We start from the raw sequence: 23,491 nt of genomic DNA, 5'->3' as shown, positions 1-23,491 counted from the left end.
GAGGAAGGGGGAGGGGCAGGGTGGTGGTGGTGGTGGTAGAGCATGCGCGCACGCGCGTGTGTGTGTGTGTGTGTGTGTGTGTGTGTGTGTGTGTGTACTCAGGATCTGGTGTGTGTGGGTGTGGGTATGTGGTGTATGTGTGTAGCTGTGTGTGTATGTGTATGTATGTGTGAATGTTTATATGAATGAATTGTGTTGAGTGAATGTGTATATGAGCGTATGTGTGTAAATGAGTATTTTGAATGTATGAACATGTAAGAGTATGTATGAATGTGTGTATGGCTGTGTATGTGTGTAGCTGTATGGGTGTATGTGTGTGTATGTGTGTGTGTGTGTATCTGTGAATGTGTGACTATGTAAGAGTATGTGTGAGTGAATGTGTGTATGGCTGTGTCTGTGTGTATCTGTGAATGCGTGAGTGAATCGTGTGAGTGAATGTGTGTGTATGTGTATAGCTGTATGGGTATGTGTATGTGTATGAATGAATGTGTATGTGTATATGTGTGAATTGTGTGAGTGAATGTGTGTGTATGTGTGTAGCTGTATGGGTGGGTGTGTGTATGAATGAATGTGTGTGTGTATGAGTGAATCGTGTGAGTGAATGTGTGTGTGTGTATGTGTGTAGCTGTATGGGTATGTGTGTGTATGAATGAATGTATATGTGTATATGTGTGAATTGTGTGAGTGAATGTGTGTGTATGTGTGTAGCTGTATGGGTGGGTGTGTGTATGAATGAATGTGTGTGTGTATGAGTGAATCGTGTGAGTGAATGTGTGTGTGTGTATGTGTGTAGCTGTATGGGTATGTGTGTGTATGAATGAATGTGTATGTGTATATGTGTGAATTGTTGAGTGAATGTGTGTGTGTATGTGTGTAGCTGTATGGGTGGGTGTGTGTATGAATGAATGTGTGTGTGTGTGTGTATGTGTGTAGCTGTATGGGTATGTGTGTGTATGAATGAATGTGTATGTGTATATGTGTGAATTGTTGAGTGAATGTGTGTGTATGTGTGTAACTGTATGGGTGCGTGTGTATATATGAATGAATGTGTGTGTGTATGAGTGAATCGTGTGAGTGAATGTATATGTGCACGTGTGTATCTGACTGCGTGACTGTGTGAGAGCATGTGTGTGTGAATGTGTTCATATGTGTGTGTGAGTTAGTGTGTGTACATGACTGAGAGCGTGAATGTGTATCTATGAATGTATAAGCGTGTGTTATGTGTGACTGTGAGCGTCAGTATGGACGTGGAGGATACACACATCAGGCAGTGATGAGGGCTGACAGGTGTCTCCAGGATGTTCTCCATGTCCCCAGGGGTCCTCACCCTCCCTGCCTCCCAGCAGGGTGTCCTGCCTATGGAGTAGGCATGACCCCCGTCCCTCCCCCACCCTGCCCTCCACCCCACTGTCCCTGTTCTGAAATCTCGCGTGTTCATTCCTTGGCCTCCGTCCCTCCTGGAGACTGTCCAGTCCCCCAGAGTCTCCCCGGCCCTGGGATGGGGGGGAGGTTTTCTCCCTCCGAGTCTCCTGTCCCCTGGGGTCTCCCTGGTACTGTTGCCTGCCTGACAGCAGCCTCCCCCCAGGGGTTACCTGTACGCTGGGCTGGAGTTCGGCGCTGAGTGCTACTGTGGTCACAAGATCCAGGCGGCCAACGTGAGTGAAGCGGACTGTGATATGGACTGCAAAGGAGAAAGGGGCAGCGTGTGTGGTGGCATCAACCGCCTCTCCGTCTACCGGCTGCAGCTGGCCCAGGAGTCTGCCCGACGGTGTACGTGAGTCCGCCCCAGCCCACTGCTGCAGCGTCCACTGCCCAGTCTGAGGGGCCCTGATGGTCTCACCCTCAGTGTCTGCCCTGAACCTTCTGTGAAGCCCCATCACTCCAAGATCACAGGAGCCTTTGCCTCCCACCCCAGCAACCACTCCAGCCCCTCAACCTCCCTGTGTCCCTGCTCTCCTCTGCCCCAACACAGTCTGGACCTGATCTTAGCCTGTCTCTTTCTGAGATGAAATTGTCTGTGATACCTAGGGCAAGGTAGTAGCCAAGACCGTAAGGGCACAAACCCCTTGTCCCTTTCTGAGCGCTGGGTATGGACTAGCTCATGTCATCTTCATGGTGACCCCTGAAACAGGCAGGAGGAGTGCTAAGCTTAGTGACATGGGCCTGGCAGTCCTGCTACTGGGGAGGCTTGTGGGGGATTCTTCCAAGTCAAGGGCAGCCTAGGCAACAGTGAGAACCAGTCACAGAACAAGTTTCAGGGTTTGGGAGGGTGTTGGGATTATAGCTCAGTGGTAGAGTACCTGCCTCTCATGCACGAGGTCCCCGGGTCAGTCTCCAGCACCACAAGATAAAAAGGAAGGGAGGGAGGGAAAGAGGGAGGGAAGAAAGCACAAGACCGTGCTTTTAGATGCTCCCATCTGAGGTAAGTAACCTTAGTCACAAAGCCCATGAGCAGTGGGGGGAACTTCTCCAGTTCAGACCTTCCTGCTCTTTAGAAAGATCCCCAGGGCCCATCAGTGTTCCCAGCTGGAGCCTTGCTGGGAAAACTCTGCAGTTTTCAAACCAAGGAGAGGATGTGGGGGGAGAGGCAGGAGATATCTCTTCTGTGGTCGTTGTCCCACAGTCCTTCCCAAAGCCTCAGCCTCCAGGGTAGCCGGGATGACAGGCCTGAGGCATAGCTGGGTTCTACACCCCTAAGATGCCCACAGGCCGTTCCAGGCTGTCTCTCCGTAGCTCCCACCCTCTGTCCAGGGAGACGAGAACACACGGGTGTGTTTGGCTGCAGCTTCGCACTTGGCTGTAGGGGTGGGGCACTTCCTCCGTGGGTGTCTCTATCACAGTCGATGGCTTGAGATCCTGGACCTTGGTAGTAGCATCGTGCAAGCTTGGCCCTGCTGCAGACAGGGGAGAGCGTGCCACCGATTTGCAGATGTGCCGCCTGCACCTCTGTTCAGGTCTGAAGGTTGAGCTGGCAAAGCGCAGAGGTGGGAAACCCCAGCTGGAGGAAGCCAGTGCAGCGGGTTTGGGCCTGACCGTCCTTGAGACTAGGTTCTAACTAAAGGGCAGATTGCCCGTCCTCAGGATTGGCCTCATTTGTACTGATAATCAAGTTCTGATAATGGTGGCGCTTCAGCCACCTGAAGAGACAGCCTCAAGCATTGCAGGCACTGACAGGATGCGGCTGCCAACGGTGGATGCAGCCAGGATGGTGGGAGAGTTGTAGGTGTTGTGCCTTGCTAACTGGATCATCCGAGAGGCCCCCTTCTGGTTCTCTGGTGTTGCACTTGGATCAAAGGCTTCTCAGCAGGATGTGGTGTGTGACAGGCACAGGTGGTGGGATCTCCTGTGCAAGATGGGCTCTACACTTGTAGGGAGGACTGAGTGGGAGGACTGAGTGGTGGGGATGCACCCTCCTGCCCAGTCTGCCTATCTCTGTGGAAGTAAAGGTCCCCTGGGTGGAGCACTGTACCAGCCAAGGAAAGCTTCTTTCTGTTGTGCTGTGTCCAGAAGGAGATGGGGCTGTTTCTACTGAGGAACTGTGCATCTTCTAGGTCAGTGGTTCTCAACCTTCCTTATGCTGTGGCCCTTTTTTTTTTAAACATTTATTTATTATGTATACATCATACAGCTTTCTGCCTGCATGTACACCTGCAGGCAAGAAGAGGGCGCCAGACCTGATTACAGATGGTTGTGAGCCACCACGTGGTTGCTAGGAATTGAACTCAGGACCTCTGGAAGAGCAGACAGTGCTCTTAACCTCTGAGCCGTCTCTCCAGCTCTATGCTGTGGCCCTTTAACACAGTCAGTCCCTCATGTTGTGGTGACCTCCAACCATAACATTTTCATTGCTACTTTGTAACTGTAATTTTGCCACTGTTATACATCATAATGGGAATGTCTGATATGCATGATATCTGATATATGACTCCCCTGGGAAAGGGCCATTACGCCCCTAAAGGGGTCGTGACCCACAGGTTGAGAACCACTGCTCTAAGGACTCCCCCTCCCCCGAGAGATGTTTCCAGTGTGGTGTGCAAGTTGTGAAGCCTCCCACTGGATGACTAAAGGAAAGGCCAACCTTTATTATGAACCTCAAGGCTGCTTCCCCTGAGACTGGAATGGAGGTGGCGTGGGTAAGAAGGCAGACAGTTGACCAGATGTCCAGCCAAGATGCCTGCTGGCTCCCAGTCAGCAGAGTGGCGTGTGGAGACTCTGAAGTAGGACACTGCGTACTCTCGTGTAGACTCGATGCGAGATGTGCAGCCGCTCTTCCAAGGCGGCCACAGTCCTGGGGTAACGGTCGGATGCCAGCTGGGTTGATTCAATCTTGGAGGAGAGCCAAGGAAAGGGGACACTCAAGTGGAATCCTCTTCTCAGGAGGGTTGAGGGGAACAAGAGAGCATCACTCAGCCAGAAGCAACTTCTAGATTCAGCAGAGGCCTTGCTGGAAACGGCTTCCTCGTGTCTCCATTATAAACTTGTGGAAACAGAGGTGCAGAGAGCAGAAGTAGCTCTGTGGAACACCCTGGGAGACACCGAAGAAGAGAGTGCATTTGGTGGGGTCCTCAGACCGTGGATTAAGCTTTGCCTGGTAGAGACAGAAGGACACCCAGACCTGAGACACACTACTGAGGAACCCAGGGAAATCTAGGCAAGAGGGGCTGCACATTAAAAAGCCCGGGTGCAGATCAGACACAACAGACACAGCTTCCTGATGTCCTGGTGCCTTCTGGGAACTGCAAGTGGCTGGAAACCGGTTTTGACACCCAGCTGGAACGTCTCTGCAAGGACTCAGCTTCAGCCTGACTCCTCTTCCCCAGCCCCTGACCCCTGACTCCCTTTTCTGTCTCCTGGCTCTAAGATTTTTGTCATCTCTGCTGCCTTTGCCTTGACTCCAAAGTACCTTTGACTCCCATACCTGGGATCTCCATTAGCCATAAACAACTCAGAAAGGTGTCTTCTAAGTCTCGGACTCTTGGCAAACTTGGCAGGGGTGACATAGCTAGTAACATGAGCACCCTTTCCAGGAAATGAAAAGAGCAGAGACAAGACTCCATCCTTGAGAACTCACAGAGAATATTTCCAAGCAGAAGGTCCTACGGGGGCATTTATTTCCTAGGTGCCACCCTGGTGGGGCCTGTAAGGAGATTAGTTGCTTCTGCAGTAATGAAGACATTCAGAGGTGGGCTGGGCCAGTCCCTGCAGGTGCCCTGCCTTCCTGTCTTGACACAGACTCCAGGGCACAGGGATTCACTCTTGGTACATACAAAAGAAGCAAGAAATGGGCTATCTTCTTGGTGAGATTACATTTGTCACAACAGTTTGCTAAATGTGCCGTTGAGTTTCGCTTTCTTCCCCCAAGGGACAGACCAGCTGGTGGTGGAGAACATTGTGATTTTATAGGAGGTCACAAAAGAGTGTGTCTGCCTGAGGATGCTTGCAGGATTCCTGGTGGAGAGGATTCAGAGGGCTGTGCAGAGAGATCTGAGTCTCCTTGGGTGGCTGTCCACGGTGCTGATTGCCCTTGGGTGCAATTCAAATCTCAGGACTGCCACCCAGCAATCCCTGGGCTGATCTCATTTTCCCTCCTTCAGCTCCTTCCTCTCTCCTTTTCTTAGGGCTCCTTCTTCACCCTCCCCCTGCTACTCTGACCTTTGCCCTCTCTTCTACCTTGATGAGGCATTATAAAATTCACAGCAAAACCAAAGCTCTCAATACCCAGTGAATACATCCCAGTCTGGATAGTGAGTTCTGCCCATGACTGTTAGCTCTGTAGATTCCCATCTCTGAGAGTTGGAAGGAAGATTCTGAGCCTTTTGTTGTTTATCGCTTACTGGTACTTCCTTCCATGCCTACCTCCAGCTTGTCCAGGAATCTCATGTCTCTTTGGATGTAGCTTCTCAGCTCCTTCTCTGCTAAAACGCTAACATAGGGCACTGGGGAATCTCACAGCCCTGGGAGACAGGACCAGTTTTAACAGGTGGGCTCAGCTTGCGTCTACACTGACTCTGGCCAAGCTGCAGGTCCATTCCGAGTCTCTGACCATTGTCTGTAAACTGGGGACAGCTCCAGACATCACTGAGGCCACCAAGCAAGTGACAGCCTAGACAGCATCATCATGGTGCACGGTGCTCCTGACGGAGTCTCTGAGTTTGCTCTGAGAGCTCCGCAGTTCAAGCTGCTTGGATATCCAACATCCACAGGACCTTCTGATGATGTCTAAAAATAGCCGCCTCGAACCCCCTCCTGGTCAGGGAGGCTCTTTGTGTAATTCAGTGTGTCTCTGACTGTAGGTAATTCATTGGCTGAGAATAGCTCCAGCTAGCGGTATCCCCCAGCCAGCATCTTCAATGCAGTGGAACTTGGCCTGATTACCCAGGGGGTGGTGTCCTCTTTCAGACCAAGGAAGACTCCTCCGTGTCTGCCTCTGAGCTGATTCTCGGAGATATTTACAGAACAATGAAGTGACAGGGCCTCCGACTCTTGCAGCTGCCCCCCAGCAAACGAGTGTCAGCACACCATTGCCTGCTCAAGTCTTCCTAGAACAAGTTCAAGCTACTGGGTCACGCACGCCCCTGCTAGACTGCCAGTACAAGCCGACATTGTCAAAATGTGGGGCACAGGCTTCGGGGGCACAGGCTTCGGCGGCCCTCCCGGTATCCTGCTGCGGAGCCCAAGGAGAATTCTGGGAAATAAGTGTGGCTGGCATGGAGTCTCCGGTGCCCCACCTTAGAACTGAGCATAGGCTCACCTCACTCGGAGAAGCAGAGGAGGCTTCTTGATGTACAAGAAGACCAGAGGCAACGGCTAGCTCTGCTCCCTGTGGCTGTGGGAACTGGAGATGGGGTCCTTCGACGTCTTGGGCTCTCCGCATGTAAAACAGGGTAACAGTACTGATGCCCTCACAGTGAAGGAGAATGGAATATGCCCAACATGATGCACACAGCAAGCCCCTGTCGCGGCCACCATTGCAACGTGACTAGGAAGTGTCACAATCTGCAATAGTGTCCGGTCACCCTCATCCTGTCCTGGGATGGGCTGTATATTAAAGGGGCACTGACAGTTGCTGTACTGAGTCTCTTAAGTACTCATGTGAAGGAGAGGGAGACCCCATTCACAGATGAGGAAAACTGAGGCTCTATGAAAACTGAAGATGGCCATCTCGATCTGCTAAATCGGATACATCAAGCATCTGCACCCAGTCCATCTGGCTCAAGGTTGATCCCTTTTGCGCTGGGCTCCAGAGGTCTTTTTTTTTTTTTTTTTCGCAACAAGAAAACATCATCCTAGTGCTGTGGAAATCCAGATATTTTTACACCACAGGAAGGCCAAGGGAGCCGGGGGTCAACTCACTTTTATTTTCAAATGTAAGAGGCACTAGGCAGACAGTCATGTGACCCCATATCAAAGATCAGGGAAGGAGGGCAGTGGAAAGACCCAAGATCTCAGCCACCATTGGCATGTTTAGTGTCCAGCTGACTAAGCTAAAAAGGACAGCCACTTAAAGAGAGAAATGGCCTCTGCCAGGCTCCTGAGAGTCAGCTAGCCCCTCTCCTTGCTGACTTAGAAGGCTTGCCTATCTTCACTGGTCATGAGGAGCTCCGCTGTGGCTCCACTCTTACCCAGGGGCTCAGAGCAGGAAGATCCTATATCCTGGTGACTGGCTGCTCTGAGAGCCAACTCCCAGCCTGCGGCCCCCTGCACCTGCTCCCCAGATGCTGTCTCTGGCTCCTTCAGACTCTGCAGACCTCGATTTCAGAATCAGGGCTCCCTGTTCAGCCCTCCTCCCTGGGCTCCATTCATGGGCAGCTGGTAAACATCAAAGAAGATTTCCTCTCTGAGCACTGGGCTACAAAGCCCTCATGCTCTCTCCCTACCCTTGGCCGTCTGGACTCCTCATGTCCAGGCTGGGACTCTTTCCCCTTGTTCTCAGTCTCAGTACAGCAGGCAAGGAGGCAGAGCTGCCACAGCTCACAGCTTCTTCACAACGACGCTCCCGGTACAGACATAAGAACATTGGGGCCTCCAACCCCTCCCCTACCAAAAAGGACCAAAGACAGGGAGATATGAGACAGCATATGCCCCGGCATGATGTAAGAACCATCCTGCAAGCCAAACACGTGTCTTTGCTGTGGGCCAATGCCAGTGTAAACAGCTCAGAGACCTAAAACTCACACGTGTTATTCTTGAACATCCCACTCGCTGTGTGGAAGTAACTCTTCATCCTTTTCCACCCCGTAAACCTGAGCAGGTGTGTCCTGTGCACGCCCAGGAACATGGGTCTGCACTGTAACACTCCCAGATCCGCAGAGCTGGAGGCCTGCAGCCTTCATACCTCCCTTTTGCTTTCCTGAGGCCAGACTGTTTCTGAAAACAGCTGGGAGAGAATGCCGGCATCCCTGTCCACAGACCAGGTTTAGTTTACCGTAAGGAGTTCGCCTCTTGTGGGCTTTGGTGTGTGTGTGTGTGTAAGAGGGGTGGGGTCGTGGGGTTGTGAGAGGGCTGGGGTTGCTTTGTTCTATAGCTGCTCTCAGATTTACTGTACAGCCAAGGATGGCCTTGAACTTCTGATCTTGCTGCCTCTGCCTCCCAAGTACTGGATTGCAATCTTCGGTCCCCATGTCTGGTTTATTCGGCGCTGGAGATGGAACTGGGTTTCGTGCATCCAGCCAAGCCACATCGCTAGACCCCCTTGCAGAGAGTTTTTATTAAGTGGGACATGTTGGCATCTCTGTGTAGTACTCATCAGGGTGCAGGCACATAGTAGGGACTGTGTTAGGGACACATAGTAGGGCCTGTGCAAGCACCACCTGCCCCTGTTTCTGTGCTCAAGATTTAGGTTCTTTGTTGTGACTGTGTCTCTGGGAAGATACATTGTATTCAAGATCTGAGCAATGAAGGGCTAGGGGTATAGCTCAGGGGTAGAGTGCTTGCCGGCTCTAAGCAAGCCTCGGCTGAGTTTAGTTCCCAACAGTGCAAGGAAGCAGAGATCTGAGTTTTAAAACATGCTTCAGGAACCTTGGGACAGATCCCAGGGGCCGCGTACCACTTTTCCTAGCTACATAAAATGCATATTCATTGTGGGGAGGATTAAAGAAAACATTGTAAGTAGGCTTATACGTTTGCCTCGGACACAGTTCCAGGTGTTCTCTTTTGGGGGTGATTTCTCTTGGGGACCCAGCAGTGGGACCTAGGCTTTCTACTAAACAATTGCACTTCCAGGTTAAGGATCTTAAAGAGAGTCCCCTCCCCATCCCCTGCCAAAATATCAGCTCTTGCAGCCCGTAGGTGTCTACTTGGATTGGCAGAGATTTCTGAGGTCTAGGAACTGTCCCCTAAAGCCCCGCATGGGGATGTAAGGGAACTCTGGGAATGGAAGGACAGTATACTAGAACTGCTGGGAGCTTTGCTTCCAAGATCCTATAACCCTGTCCTTCTGATACAAGTGTAGAAACCCCTGTACGCCATGTTTCATGAATGAGGCACAGGGAGGCTAAGAGAAAAGGGGGTTATGGTGGCCCACAGAGAACCCATCTCAGTCACCTGTTGACATAGACGCTGGGACAGAGGAGACTCCCTTGAAATACTGAGCTCACTCACTGGGAACCGGCCCATTCTTTTCCTCTCTGCTTTGGCGTGCTATGTGACCTCGGGCAAATTCTGCCTTCTTTGGGCTTCTAGGTCTTCCTTCCAGAAGGGGATTTATTAGAGTGCCTTAGTGATCTCCTGGCTGTGGTCTGAGTAGTTCAACAATGGCCACCTCCTGACAGAAGAGCTAAGGATAGGGTAGTTGTTCGATCCATGAGGCTGGGTGTCAACAGTCCCAGTCCAGCTCTGTAGTCCTAGAGAATTCTGGAGAGCTTCGGTCTACATTGAGATTCCGAAGAAGTAGATTCTAGTAACGGTGAGAGAATGCCTCAGCAGCAGGGTGGATGAGCTTGCCAGGGAGAGCAGGGGTGTGGGGGGACAAGCAGGGAAAAGCTTTCCTCTTCCACATTTCTTTTATGAGGGCTGATACCAGAGGTGTGGCCCAGGGTCTTAGTCAGGGTTTGTATTCCTGCACAAAACATCATGACCAAGGAGCAAGCTGGAGGGCAATTTGGCTTACACTTCCACATTGCTGTTCATCACCAAAGGAAGTCAGGACTGGAACTCACACAGGGCAGGAACTTGGAGGCAGGAGCTGATGCACAGGCTGTGGAGGGGTGCTGCTTACTGGCTTGCTCCCCATGACTTGCTCAACCTGCTTTCTCATAGAACCCAGGACAAGCCTAGGGATGGCTCCACCCACAGTGGGACTGGCCCACCCTTGATCACTAGTTGAGAAAATGCCTTACAGCTGGATCTCATGGAGATATTTCCTCAAGGGAGGCTCCTTTCTGATAACTCCAGCCTGTGTCAAGTTGACACACAATACCAGCCAGCGCACTCAGATTTTGGGTGGATCTTCCCACCTCAAGTGATCCAATCAGGAAAACCCCTTGTATGCTCGCCCAGCTACTGGAATTTAATTGGTTCCAGATGCAGTCAGGTTGATGCTCGAGAGAGCCGTAGCTGGGTCTGACAGTTCGGTTTCCCCTGGCTCCTCAGATGGTAGTGCCGTGTTCAGAGGCTGCTTCCGGCGACCCAACAACCTTTCCCTGGCCTTGCCCGTGACAGTCGCCATGCCGAACATGTCTGTGGACAAGTGCGTGGACCTCTGCACAGAAAAGGTAAGCTGGGGCTGCTCACTGCTCTTGGGGTGCAAGGGCAGGGTGGCCGGGGCCACTAAGGAGCATTAGTGCCTCCCTCAGAACAGACAGGGTCACAGGTCGTGACCGATGATGAGGTCATAGTATGTCATGGGACCTAGACCTATGACATAGTAATCTGTTGGTTCGTGAGTTCAAGGCAGTAGAGCTGCAGAGCGGAAGGAGTGTGTCTCACGGTGAGGGAGTAGGAGGCTGAGGATAGCTGAGGGAGGAATATAAGCTCTCCTGGTTAAGCAACATCATTAGCAGTAGCCCAGGGTGGCCCAGTGGGACTCCACTATGTGCTACCTTTCTCTCTGAAGCCCCTGTAGAGTGTCTTAGAAGGAAGAGAGACCTGTGGGTAGAACTCACTGGGTGGGATGTATGATTTTCTCTCTTGAATCTTCCTGGACCCAGGGAGATGTCCTGGCTGTGTCTTGTTTAGAAGCCAACGGGACAGAGGCATATCCCAAGGCAGCTCTTATATGCCCAAGCATACATCTCTGTCCTTTTGGATTTAAAGGCACAGGTTTGGGCCAGCAAGATGGCTCAGTGGGTAAGGCGGCTTGCCACCAAGCCTGAAGACCTGAGTTTGATTCCCAAACATGGTAGGAGGAGAAAACCGGTTTCTGCAAGTTGTGCACTGTGGCATGCATACAGGTGCCCAGTCAGCTGATAATTTACAGGGCAGATTTTGACAGAGCTTCCCAGGACGTGCACTATGTGGCATTGTCACAGGAAAGACAGAGCCAAGATGGACAGGGGCACACGCTCCAGGGGAAAAGCATCAGCACAGTCTGACACTCTCTACCAGGGCCCTCGATGAATCCCTTTTGCTGGAGAAGGTGGCACTGACCGAATTTACCGCACTAGCCACCTAGTACCACTGGGGTTGGGCTCCAGCACAACCTGTGGATACCTGGATCTCAGGACACTCAGGGGTCTTCCTGGGCCAGCAAGGCTCTGCACGTCCTGACTCCTTTACAGCAGCTCTGGGTGGCTTCTAACCCCCAATTTGGTACTGATGCTGTGTGAGGGGTTGCTATGGTGACCGCTGAGGGAAAGCAAAGGGTCCAGATGTTCAATCCCCACATAGTACTTTCCTGCAATGTTTTTGACCTCACCGTGGAGCCCGGGCAGATGGGAAGAGCTGGCACTTTCTGTGGGTCTCCCTTTGTCACCTGGGAATGTGCTGTGCAGGCACCTGCTTCTTCCCTGCCCTTCCTGGTTATGAATACCAAGTCTCTCCTGAAGTCTTATTTCTGGTAAGGGATCAGATAAACAAGCAGCACAAGAACCAGGAGGGAGTCTAGCCGCCAGGTCTGGGGAAGAGGATGCTTGGGCTGCACCAGGACTGACTGGGTGACTCTCGCTGTGCTCTCCTGCCCAGGAGTTCCCCCTGGCAGCCCTCGCGGGCACCGCCTGCCACTGCGGCTTTCCCACCACACGGTTCCCTCTTCATGACCGGGAGGATGAGCAACTGTGCGCCCAGAAGTGCAGCGCGGAGGAGTTCGAGAGCTGTGGGACCCCCAGCTACTTCATCGTGTACCAGACACAGGTCCAAGGTAAGGAGAGCAGCTCCACTGATGTGTCCTGGCCAGGGGGTCCCTGAGCGGGCAGTGAGGCTGAGGGCTGCTGGAATGAGACAGGAAGTGCCTGGAGGGAGGTTCTAACAAGCCAGAGTCTGTCCCTCCAAGGCAGCTCTTTGCTGATAGCAGAAGCTGTGATGTTGGGTAGAGAGGCAGCCCAGGGTCTCTTCTCCAGCACAGACCCAGTGTGTGATCCCACACAGGCCTCGGTTTCTTCTTGTGAAAAATGAAGCTATAGATGGTTGACCTCCAAGGTCCTTTTTGGTCTCAAGAGTTCTGTCAGTGTGCCTAAAGCTGCTGCTGCTTCTCCTCCTCCTCTTCTTCCTCCTCCTCCTCGTTCCTCCTTCCCCCCCAACTCCATCTCCCTTTTCGCCTCTTCCCTTTGCCAGTGGAGCCCTCACTGACCTTTTATCTCTACTGCCCACATGGACGCCAGGGATGGCAATGGCTGGGGTGGTGAGGATGAAGACAGTGAATATGGGAATAGAGGGGACCATGAGGTGATGGCCACAGCTGTGTTGTTAGTTCGGTCACAAGCTTAGATGTGTCTGGGAGGAGGGGATCTCAGTTGAGGGGCGTCCCCATCAGATTGCACATAGGTGCTGTCTTTACTAATGATTGAGGTGAGAGGTTCTAGCCCACTGTGGGTGGTGCCATCCCTAAGCAGATGATCTTGGGTTGTGTAGGAAACAGGCTGAGCAAACCAGAAAACAGTTTCCTCTGTGGTTCCGGCTTCTGCTCCTGCTGGAGTGCCCACCTTCACCTCCCTCGGTTGTTGACAGTAATTGGGATGTGTTAGCCAAAGAGACATTTCACTGGCCAGTGTTTTATCACAGCACCAGAGAAGAAAACTGGGACAATGGTGGTGATGGTGATGGTGGTGGTTGTGGTGATAATGGTGATGTAGATGGGCAGGTGCACACTGCATAGATGTGTCAACAGCAAAAGTGCACACAAGGCAGCCCCCACTCTTGTTTGACACAACCGAGGGGGTAAGCAGCAGACACCTGTTTACAATTTGCATATGCATCCTATCCCTAGCAGGCAGTCCCACCGATCTGATGTTACATACAGGGTCCTGGTGAGCAAACACCACTCATTTATAGTCCAGGGAGGAGGGAGGAGGGTGCACTGGTGTCTTACTCAGAGTTTCTATTCCTGCACAAAACATCATGACCAAGAAGCAAGCTGGGAGGAAAGAGTTTATTCAGCTCACACTTGCACATTGCTGTTCATTCACCAAAGGAAGTCAGGACAGGAACTCAAGTAGGGCAGGAACTTGCAGGCAGGAGCTAATGCAGAGGCCATGGAGGGGTGCTGCTTACTGGCTTGCTCCCCATGGCTTGCTCACCCTACTTTCTTATAGAATCCAGGACTACCAGCCTAGGGACAGCACCATCCACAGTGGGCTGGGGGTCCTCCCCCATTGATCACTAGTTGAGAAAATGCCTTACAGCTGGGTCTCATGGAAGCATTTCCTCAAGGGAGACTCCTTTCTCTGTGATAACTCCAGCTTGTATCACATTGACACACAAAACCAGCCAGTACAGCTGGTTTTCTGGGATCATCCAGTGCCTGGGCAGAGCTGCCTGGCTCCGGCCTGGAGGAGAGTCATACACAGATTAATTGCACTGTGGTCACGAGGGGCTTTGCTGAGACCCCGCTGGAAGCTGATGTCCTCTCCACAGCAGATAGCTTCTCCGTGCTCATTCTCAGCACCCTGTCCCCAACCTGCCCAAGCCATGCTAGCAGATCCTACACCCTGAGAAGAATTGTATGCCATGGATTCAGCAAACTGCCCAGACCTTGCTCCACAGAGGCTGTCCTTTATTAAGCCTTGTGACACTCCTGGTGGGGACTGAACCGTTAACAAGCTGTGTGCTTGAGGCACTTTATCAGACTTAAGCCATCTAACCCTCCCGTGGCACGATGGCACGCATGCTGCAGTGTGACCAGTTTACAAAGGGGTGACTAAACACAGAGAGGCTGATCAGTATGGCCAGAGCCACACAGCAAAATAAGACAGAGTTGGGATCCAGGACCTGACTTCTCACTGCAGCTTCTCAGCAGGATTTCAGACACTCAACTCTGAGTGGCCTGTTCACTTCTGTTCCCTACAGGGAGGAGACTGCAGTCCAAGGAGGTAAAGACACCCAGTGTTAAGCAGTCAGGGTGTAGGTAAGGCAGTCGAGACTGTTAGTTCTACAGCCTAGAAAATGCGACCTCTAGCTCCTGCCTTGGTTTATGAGGCTTCGGAACTAAATAGACTGTTACGGTGCTGAGAACCAGGACCTAGCCTGAGATGTTACAAGGTAAAAAAAAAAAAATCATTTTTATGGCTAGGCCAAACTTACAGTCTCCTTGAGGGTAGGAGAAGGAAGCAGCTCAGACCAAAAGCAAAGGAATCTCTTCATTGCAAGCAAACGATTGCAAGAGTGGAACTTTGCAGTTATTTCTATAATCACAAGAAAGGTGCATATTACAGGTTTATGGTCAGCCGGTGTCTCACTTAGGGTTTTACCGCTGTGAGCAGACACCATGACCAAGGCAACTCTTATAAGGACATTTAGTTGGGGCTGGCTTACAGGTTCAGAGGTTCAGTCCATTATCATCAAGGCAGGAGCCTGGCAGCATCCAGGCAGGCATGGTGCAGGAGGAGCTGAGAGTTCTACATCTTCATCTGAAGGCTGCTAGCAGAAGACTGGCTTCCGGGCAGCTAGGAATAGGGTCTTAAAGCCCACACCCACAGTGACACACCTCCTCCAACAAGACCACGCCTCCTCAAACAAGACCACACCCGCTCTAATGAGACCACACCCCCTCCAACAGGGCCGCACCTCCTAATAGTACCACTCCCCCGGGCCAAGCATAAACAAACCATCACAGTTACTGGAACACACTGTGAAACATTTCATGGTCAATCAGTTCTCAGAACATACCATGAAACAATGGGAACTATTCATGATGTGCAAGTCTTAAGATTATTAAGAATGAACAAATAAAAAAATAAAAAAACCAAGTTGACCCTTAGCTGAGGACATGACTGGGGAGGAGAAAAACACCATAAAGAACAACATAGAAATAAATCAAAGTCTAGCATTGTTTAACTTAAAAAAAAAAAAAAGGAAAAGGAAAAATGGAGTTGGCTGGCCCTTAACATAGACGAAATAAAATTTAGTTCAGAGGACAACAGCTTTTATCGTAGAGATGACCTGTGGCTTCCCAGAAAGGTTTGAGTGGAGAATTCTTTGCCAGGGAGGGGGAGATGAAGGAGTGGGTTCTGTGCCCCACCCCCCAAATAAACCTGTCAAACCTCAGAGAAGAGAAATGTTATGCCAAGTCTGCTCAGAGGCTTCTGTTTGCCTCTTCTGCTATTTTACTGAGGCACAGATCTCACCACCCCTTGTCCTCAGGGCCCCCTTATTTCCTGCCTTCCTGAAAGATGTGTGGTCCTCAGCGAGAGTCATTAATTACATTGTAACATTCTCTCCGGACTTTCTTTTTTTTTTTAAGTCTCCTTTCTGTAGAGGGAGAGGCAACTTTTTAAGTGTGGTGTGGTCCATGACCACTTAACGGCCCCTAACCCTTGTTTTCTGACACCAAAAGGCACCAGAGAGCTTTCTGGCTCAGGTAGGGGCTGCAGTGGGTGGGGCTTCAGTCTCCAGTAGGCGGGCTCTCGGTCCCATCGACTTACCAGTCCAGTTGAACCATTGCAACCACCGATTGTGAGAGACTTGCTGTGCTGGAGACAACTGAGACTGGACAGGAGGCTTGTCCTCCTACTGGACTAATGCTGGTCCCTACTGTGCGCTCCACACAGCACAGTGCCTCTCCTCCTCCTACTATGACCTTGTCTCCAGGGCACACCGTGCTGACCCTTCTGCCGCCCTCCCCCCACCCCCCGCAGACAACCGCTGTATGGACAGAAGGTTCCTCCCAGCCAAGTCGAAGAAGCTCATCGCTCTAGCCAGCTTCCCGGGCGCCGGCAACACGTGGGCTCGCCACCTCATCGAGCTGGCTACCGGCTTTTACACTGGCAGCTACTACTTCGATGGCTCTCTGTACAACAAAGGTGAGGGGGGAGGGGGAGGGAAACACACGTCACTCAGCATGCCTGGCCTTATGGGTCATGTGCCTCATGTCCTCCTCCCTCTTATGTTGGACAAACACACCATGTGTCTCCTATCTTGGTACCTCCCCTGAGCTTGCAGACTGACAGACATCTATCAAGCACCTAGTGTGTGCTGGGCACCTCACCCCGGATACTGACAGACCAACAGTGCTATGCTATCAATAGAGGTATAATAGCCGATTCTTTTGAGGCATTTATTGAGTATCGACTGTTTACCAGGCATCTCACCTACAGTATTTGAGGTGCACCCTGCTTTATTTTGACGCTGTTCTCACACATTCACCAGGCACAGTTATGTCGGAAATATGCTTCCCACGTGTGGTTTTCAAGATGCATTTATGGAGCACCGACTGTTTGCCCCGTATCTCAGGGACGTTCAGCCAGCCCCAGATACCATGTTGAGCTATGGTGCTGCCTCCAGTCTTGAAAAGTGGGGCTGAATGAGGGGAACTAACTGGCCCCAGAGTCACAGTTTTCATGCGTCTGGTTAGAGAGCGTGGCTCAACTGTTTCCTAGCTCACCCTCACACCCTTACTCCTCTTGGGCTTCTTACTAGGGAGCTAGAAATCAGGCTGGCTCAGACAGGAAGCGCTCTCCTTGGTATGGGTTTTACATCTATGTGTGGACAACCCTTGTTTGTGGCTATGGCTGCCTTTTAGTGGAGGAACGCTTCCTGGCTGTGTGACCTTGGGCACACTACTGTACTTCTCTGGTCCTGCAATCACACACCTACTAAACCTAACGGGGTGGGTCTCATGAGGCTGATATAACAGCAGATGGATGGGTTGGCTCACAGGACGAGTTCAGCAGGTGGGAAATGAACCCCGCGGCCGTTATGGCTCAGCTAAGGAGAAGCTGGTCAGCAACCGATCTCAGGATGGAAATCAGGTGGGAGGCAGAGATTGAAAGACAGGGTGGGAGGGGAAGAGGGTGGGATGAAAGGTTGAAGCTTACAGGGGTGTGGGAGCAGGGCAGGGGTGTAGGAGCAGGAGTGGGGAGGAGCAGGGCATGGGGGTAGAAGCAGACTTCCTAGTTTGCTTTCACTTGCAAACACTGACCAAACTCAACTCAGACAGGAAAGGGGCAGGAGCTGATACAGAACCCATGCAGGGGTGCTGCTTACTGGCTTGCTCCCTAAGGCTTGCTCAGCCTGCTTTCTTATAGACCCCAAAACAAACTAGAGACACCCATGGAGAAGGAAGCTCAACTCAGATCCCCTCTGTCAGATTGGTCTGTTGGGTATTGATTTATAATTAACATAGGAGGACCCTGTTCACTGTGGGTGGAGCCATCCCTGGGCACTATAAGACCTACTATGTGTGAGGTAGCACCTACTATGTGTAAGGCTCCTATCAGGATTTTGAGCCCAGACCCTCAGCAGAACTCGGGCTGTGCTGTCCTTTTGAGTTGGTGACAGGAACAGATCAGACATTGTGGGTCGGCCCATTTTCACTGCCCTGCCTACACAGGCTCCACCCTCAGAGGCCCAGGATCTAAAGGATTTTCACCTCCTGTGTCAAGTTCGGTGAACCCTGCTTTGCAAAGACCTGTTGAGAGAGTTCTGAGGTCCTGCTCTCCCTCAGTGGCTTGGAAGAGAGGAGGCAAAGCAGCCACCTAGACACCTGGTTCTGGCCCTCCCACCAGCTCCCCCCTGGCTTCAGAAAGCGATGGATGGAACTGTCAGTCCGAATGTTCATGGTACTTTGCAGATGGGGCCTGGGCTCGGTTTCTCCCCCTCCCAAGCCTTGGCCTCTTTATCTAGAACAGGAGGAGTCAGAGCAGCAAACAGAGGGGAAACAACCAGAGAATGGCAGGAGGGGACCTGGGGACACTGATCCAAGGCACACCTAACCTAGAATAATGGCGCTGTGAGATGAGAGACAAGGGAAAACATTCTTCTGCAGCTCTGAGGCCAGGGCTTGGAACAATTATTGGGGGGGGGGGGCTCCTCAGTGCCTGAGGGTCACATGCTCCCCAGATAAGTAGATAACTTGTGTAGTGGTGACTCTGAAGAATGATATTTAAATTTGCCACGTTTGTGTAGCGGAGCTGCTGGGTCCATTAGAAAACAGGGGTGGGGGGGGAGGGGGGCGCAGGGCTCTGGTGGTGGAATTCAGCAACATTCCTCAGGGAAGCTCAGCCCATGGTCCCTCCTCAGGGACATAATAAAATTCTTCTGGTGACATGTTCTGCTGAGTAGCACCACGCCTGTCTACTGAACGTTTAGACTCTGGAGTAGGTATTTCTAGATCAGCGTGGTTTATTTTCAATCTACACAGTATTACACTAGGTTGACACTATGGTGGCCTCCAAGACACAGCATGTCAGGTCTCCTGAGACTGGGAAGTGACTTTCCAGACCGTCACAGTTGATGACGTCATGGATGCTTTCCTTCCGGCGTAGGGGAAGTTTTCGTTACCTTTTTTGTTGGTTTTGGTTTCTGGAGATTGGGAGTCCCACGCTATAACCGGGATGGCTTCGAACTGAGGGCCACCTGCAGCATGGGGAGGTCAGGTGTGGGCCGACACAGCTAGACCCGAGGCTGCGATTCTGGGGACCTGTTTTTTTCTCAGAGTGTTGGGTTCTTACACGCCACCTCTTATCTCTCCATTACTGGGCCTGTGAGAGAATGGGTTTCAGCATAGACCAAATGAAGGCCTCAGGTGGAAAGTCCTTGTCTGAGGGAAGTGTAGCAACGGGGCTCCACACCCCATCCTCAGCACCCTCAGGGCAATGGGTCTCTGTGAGCCTCAGGGCAGTTGATAAAGCCCCGCCCTCTGGTGCTCAGACTACAGACAGGAAGGAGTGGCTAAGTGAAGAAGGTGGGGAAGCCTGAGGTTGGGGGGGGCGTTGGGGGAGAAAGGGGATGGGGAAGATGCTTTTTACCCCACCCCCACCTCCCCAGTTTCTAACTTCTCGGCTGGGGTTTGGGCCCAGGATTCAAAGGTGAACGCGACCACTGGCGAAGCGGGCGGACCATCTGCATCAAGACCCACGAGAGCGGCCAGAAGGAGATCGAGGCCTTCGACTCGGCTATCTTGCTCATCCGCAACCCCTACAAGGCCCTCATGGCAGAGTTCAACCGCAAATATGGAGGCCACATAGGCTTTGCCGCCCACGCCCACTGGAAAGGCAAAGGTACAGGAGGGAGCGCCTGGGGCCGCGTGGGTGTGCCGGGCGGCCAGCAAGGAGCTCTTAAGAGCCACACAGAGCTTGTGCAAAGCTGCAGCTCTTAGCTGTGGAGCCGTGGCACCAAGGGCCACACCCAAAAGCACCAGGAGCTAAGGATTCCAACTTTACAGTGAATCTTGATAACCGCACTCGCATCCCTTCCCCTTCCTTGAACAACTCTTAACTTTCAAGACTTGGGAGTTGTGATAAAACTGGGGTTCAAAAGGCTGGGAGGTGCGCTCTCTCCTCAGCAGCTGCGGTTCTCAATACAGGGACGGAGGCACTGCTAGTCAAACCCAGATGGTGTCGATTGCCACATTTGTGGGTCCTCTCTTAGGTATCACATATACACACATACACACCCCACAGCATACATACACCAAAGCACACTCCCCCCAGAATACATATACCACACATTGAACACACACCACATCATAACACACACCTTGCACACCAAACACACATAGCACAGCACACACACCATGCACATGTGTGTGTGTGTATATACACATATATATACATATATACACACATATATATACATATATATAACTTATACCATACACACACAAACCACATCATACCATACACACAGAGACACATACCACACATGCACCACCTACCTCACATGCACTGCATACCTCCCACACACACCACACACCAGCCTATGTGGTGGTGTGAGCCTACAGCGGTGTGACCAGGATTATTGTAGTAAACCTGCCTAACTGTTCAGAGAGACCAGTGATCCCCTGGTGTCCCAGCAAGCAGGGCCCCATGCTCTTCCCTTTCTAGATGAAGAGGTTTGAGCCAATGAGCAGACAGTGGCTGGAACACGGAATTCAAACCCAGCTGGGTCTGAGCTGAGAACCCTGGTTCTCTCTTTACAAATGAGTAAGCAGGCCTAGAGGGGCAAAGACCAGGAAGGTCACTGGGAAACACCATGGCCAAGCTAGGCGGCTCTCCTCTTCCCAGGCTTCCTGGGGTCTGAGAGAAGGGGAAGTGTGGTTATCAACTCACTAAACAGCCCCTCTCTCAAACCCTCCAGGAACTAGGCAGACACGGTTCCTGTGGAGGGGTATATGGGGCTTGGTATGCACCCGGGTCTCCTGAGCTGTGATCCCAACCCCCCCCTACCAGCTTCCACATCCAGAGACACTCCCACACCAACCTCCATGTCCAGAGACATACACTCCTCCAGCAGCCACCTTGCCGACCTTTTTGCTTATTTAAAGACACCTGAACCCCTGGACCAACACCAAGTCAGAGCATTGAGCCAATTCAAAACCAACAGAGGGCGTGTGGAGGATGGGTCTACGCTCATCTCATACTGGGGCTACATTAGCCCCAGAAACCACTCTCAGGTCAAGAGCACTCTCTCCAGAGAACAGAGCCCCCATTCTCCACCCCAGCCAGCCACCCATTCCTCTCCTTGAACACCCTAGACAACACCAGGACAACAGGGAGCTCATTGACAATGCAAATCACTAGGCTCTACTCCAGACCTGCCTGATCAGAAAGGCTCCATTTTCACAAGCCTTTGGGGACCTTACACACACACACACACACACCCCTCTTAAGTTTCACTGCCTTAAAACCCTTACTGCTCATGTGTGACTGGGGACTGACTGCAGCAGTGTCACCTGGGAAATTTGAGGGTCTGTGTCCAAGCAGATTTCACCACAGGGGTTGCGATGCTCTCACCTGCTTCAAAACACCCTTGATAGACAGTGGAAGGGGACCTGGGAGAAGCAGAAGCCACGTAGCCATCCAGTCCTTGTAGTCCTGTTCCTCTCCGATTAGAGCCGAGATAAGCCTCCCCACCCCCAACTTTCGTTCTATAACGTTAATTTTACGGCCCCTCTGGAGCAGGACGGAGGCGAAATTTTATGTGATATGATTACACAAGGTGAATTGTCCTGGATCTGTTTAATGAAACAGATCCTGCGTTTAATGATTCCGTGGGGAACTGGCACGGAGAAAACATTAATCAGGGCCTGGTTCCTCCTGACGACAAGAAGCTGGCGTGAAGACCGCCAGGCTGTGCGCAGAGACAGCCGCACCCTGCGGCTCCTTGGGGTGCCTTTGCTTCCAGGTTTGTGGGTGCTGATCGATTACCAAGAGCCCTGAGCCAGCTGGCGGAGGACTTTTGTTCCCGTTTCTGTGCTCCTTTGCAAGGAAGTCATTTAGCAGCTTTGAGGGGTGGGGGTTTGGGATAGTGTGGCTGCACGTCTTGGAAGGGAGAGCTCAGAACAGCTCAGGGAGCTGCTAGGTGTTTGGGAGGGGGTGGATGGACTCAGACCAGTAGGAAGGGACACGTGGGGAGCTTTGGGGAGTCTCAGGAAAAGGTGGGGGCCGCCATCGCAGGAATTGCCACAAGCAGCCGTTGCTCTTCTGCACCTGGTACTCCCATCAAGATCTTCTCAGAGATTAATATTATCCTAACACTGAAACACCCAAGGGGAGCAAAGAGATCACCCAGTGCCGGTGGAGAAGAGCGGGGTTTCCAGCCCTAGGCTCCGGGCTGCAGAGTCATCTAGACAGCCCCTGTGACTCTGCCAGCACCCAGAGGTAAAGAACACCACCGCGGGTAGGCAGAGAAGCAGCTTCCCCAGAACAAGCGCAGCAGGCGATGGGAACAGAACGCAAGCTCATCTGGACAGACCAGGCAAGAGGGTCGCACTTGGCCACACCTGAAGTCTACACCTGTGGGTGTTAGGTGACAAGAGCCAGCCTCACCTGGGCTTCTCCTGGGATGGTGGTCGCTGTCCTGAAATCACCGAGACCGGGAGGTGACTCAGAAGTAGGGACAGGCTGACAGAGGGAAGGAGCCCCTGTGTATGCTTAAAGTTTCCTAATCTCCCGAATACATCTGGTCCTAACCCATTATAACAGTACGGGCCCAATTAGTCAGCTGCCATGTGAATAGTCTATTTGAAGAATAAAAAATAACCTGTCGTCAGCATAAATATTTCTCAAGTAGCCGTGGGGTTCCAGGAGGGGACTGGGAGGAGCATCTAAGGACAGCTCCGATGTGTTCTGTCAAGAACAGCGGCCCTCCATCACGGTGCAATTTAGCCGTTGGAAATTTCAATTTAGTTCAGCAGCGACTCCCCCCAGCTCCTGCTGGGTATCAGGCTGTGTGTGGGAGCAAGTGGGGATAAGGCTGGTGGAGGCAGGAGAGGATCTGGGCCACAGGGTAAGACAGGGTGGCCAGGATGATGTTTCCCTGCTATGTGACTAGGTCACTTTACCGGTCTGGGCCTCAGTCTCCCTCCTGGTGATGAGCACAGGGCAGTTTCAATGAGCTAGTTGGTAAGGATCTGTCACCCAGCGAGGGGTTAGGATTGAGGAGGATTGCAAGGTCCCTAACCAAGCTTGAGAGACCCGCCGGTCTCTAGAGGGAGGGGCCTGAGGAGGGCCACACCCTCCGCAGTTGAGCCCTCAGTGTGCCCCTTGGGATTCTCCAGCTCTCGTGTGTTGGAGGCTGTTTGCAGTATCCCAGTGCCCACCTTGGCCGTGCCCCAGCTTCTCTCCCGCCTGAGCCTCAGCAGCTCTCCCTGAGATCTGCTCTATAACTACCCCTAAGATCGCTCCATGTAACTTCTCTCTCCGGTCAGGCAACCCTAAAGGCACCCTCCCGGTCACGTGACTTTCCATCACATGGCAAGATGGCTCACCAGCCCCCAAGAGGACACAGTCTGTAATGGTTTGAATAGAGGAGAGACCACAAGAAGAAGCTTAACAATCCTAACCCGAACCCCAGGGGCTCAGGCTGCTTCGGAGACAAGAGGCGTAAGCAGGATGACCACACTGTAATGGCTCGCTGTGTGGTCAGGAGGAAGAATGAGACTTGTAGAGCCCAAAGGAGG

At 52.1% G+C, this 23,491-nt stretch overlaps 1 protein-coding gene across 3 annotated transcripts in view; it reads left to right on the top strand.

The window, feature by feature from the left end:
- Wscd2 (WSC domain containing 2) overlaps positions 1–23,491 on the top strand; it is a 94,388-nt gene that overhangs the window by 62,096 nt on the left and 8,801 nt on the right. For 2 of the 3 annotated variants that reach the window (XM_063271546.1, NM_001271178.2), the window contains 5 exons: positions 1,586–1,770; positions 10,591–10,712; positions 12,121–12,295; positions 16,227–16,391; positions 19,389–19,589. In XM_063271546.1, coding sequence (XP_063127616.1) covers positions 1,586–1,770; positions 10,591–10,712; positions 12,121–12,295; positions 16,227–16,391; positions 19,389–19,589 — 848 coding nt within the window. Of the gene's footprint in view, positions 1–1,585; positions 1,775–10,590; positions 10,713–12,120; positions 12,296–16,226; positions 16,392–19,388; positions 19,590–23,491 lie in introns of those variants that run through there. The other variant, XM_039089613.2, reaches the window with a different exon arrangement.

The sequence above is a fragment of the Rattus norvegicus genome, chromosome 12 (genome assembly GCF_036323735.1).
Source record: "Rattus norvegicus strain BN/NHsdMcwi chromosome 12, GRCr8, whole genome shotgun sequence".
Classification (NCBI taxonomy): domain Eukaryota; kingdom Metazoa; phylum Chordata; class Mammalia; order Rodentia; family Muridae; genus Rattus; species Rattus norvegicus.
This window is presented reverse-complemented; position numbering and strand designations above follow the sequence as displayed.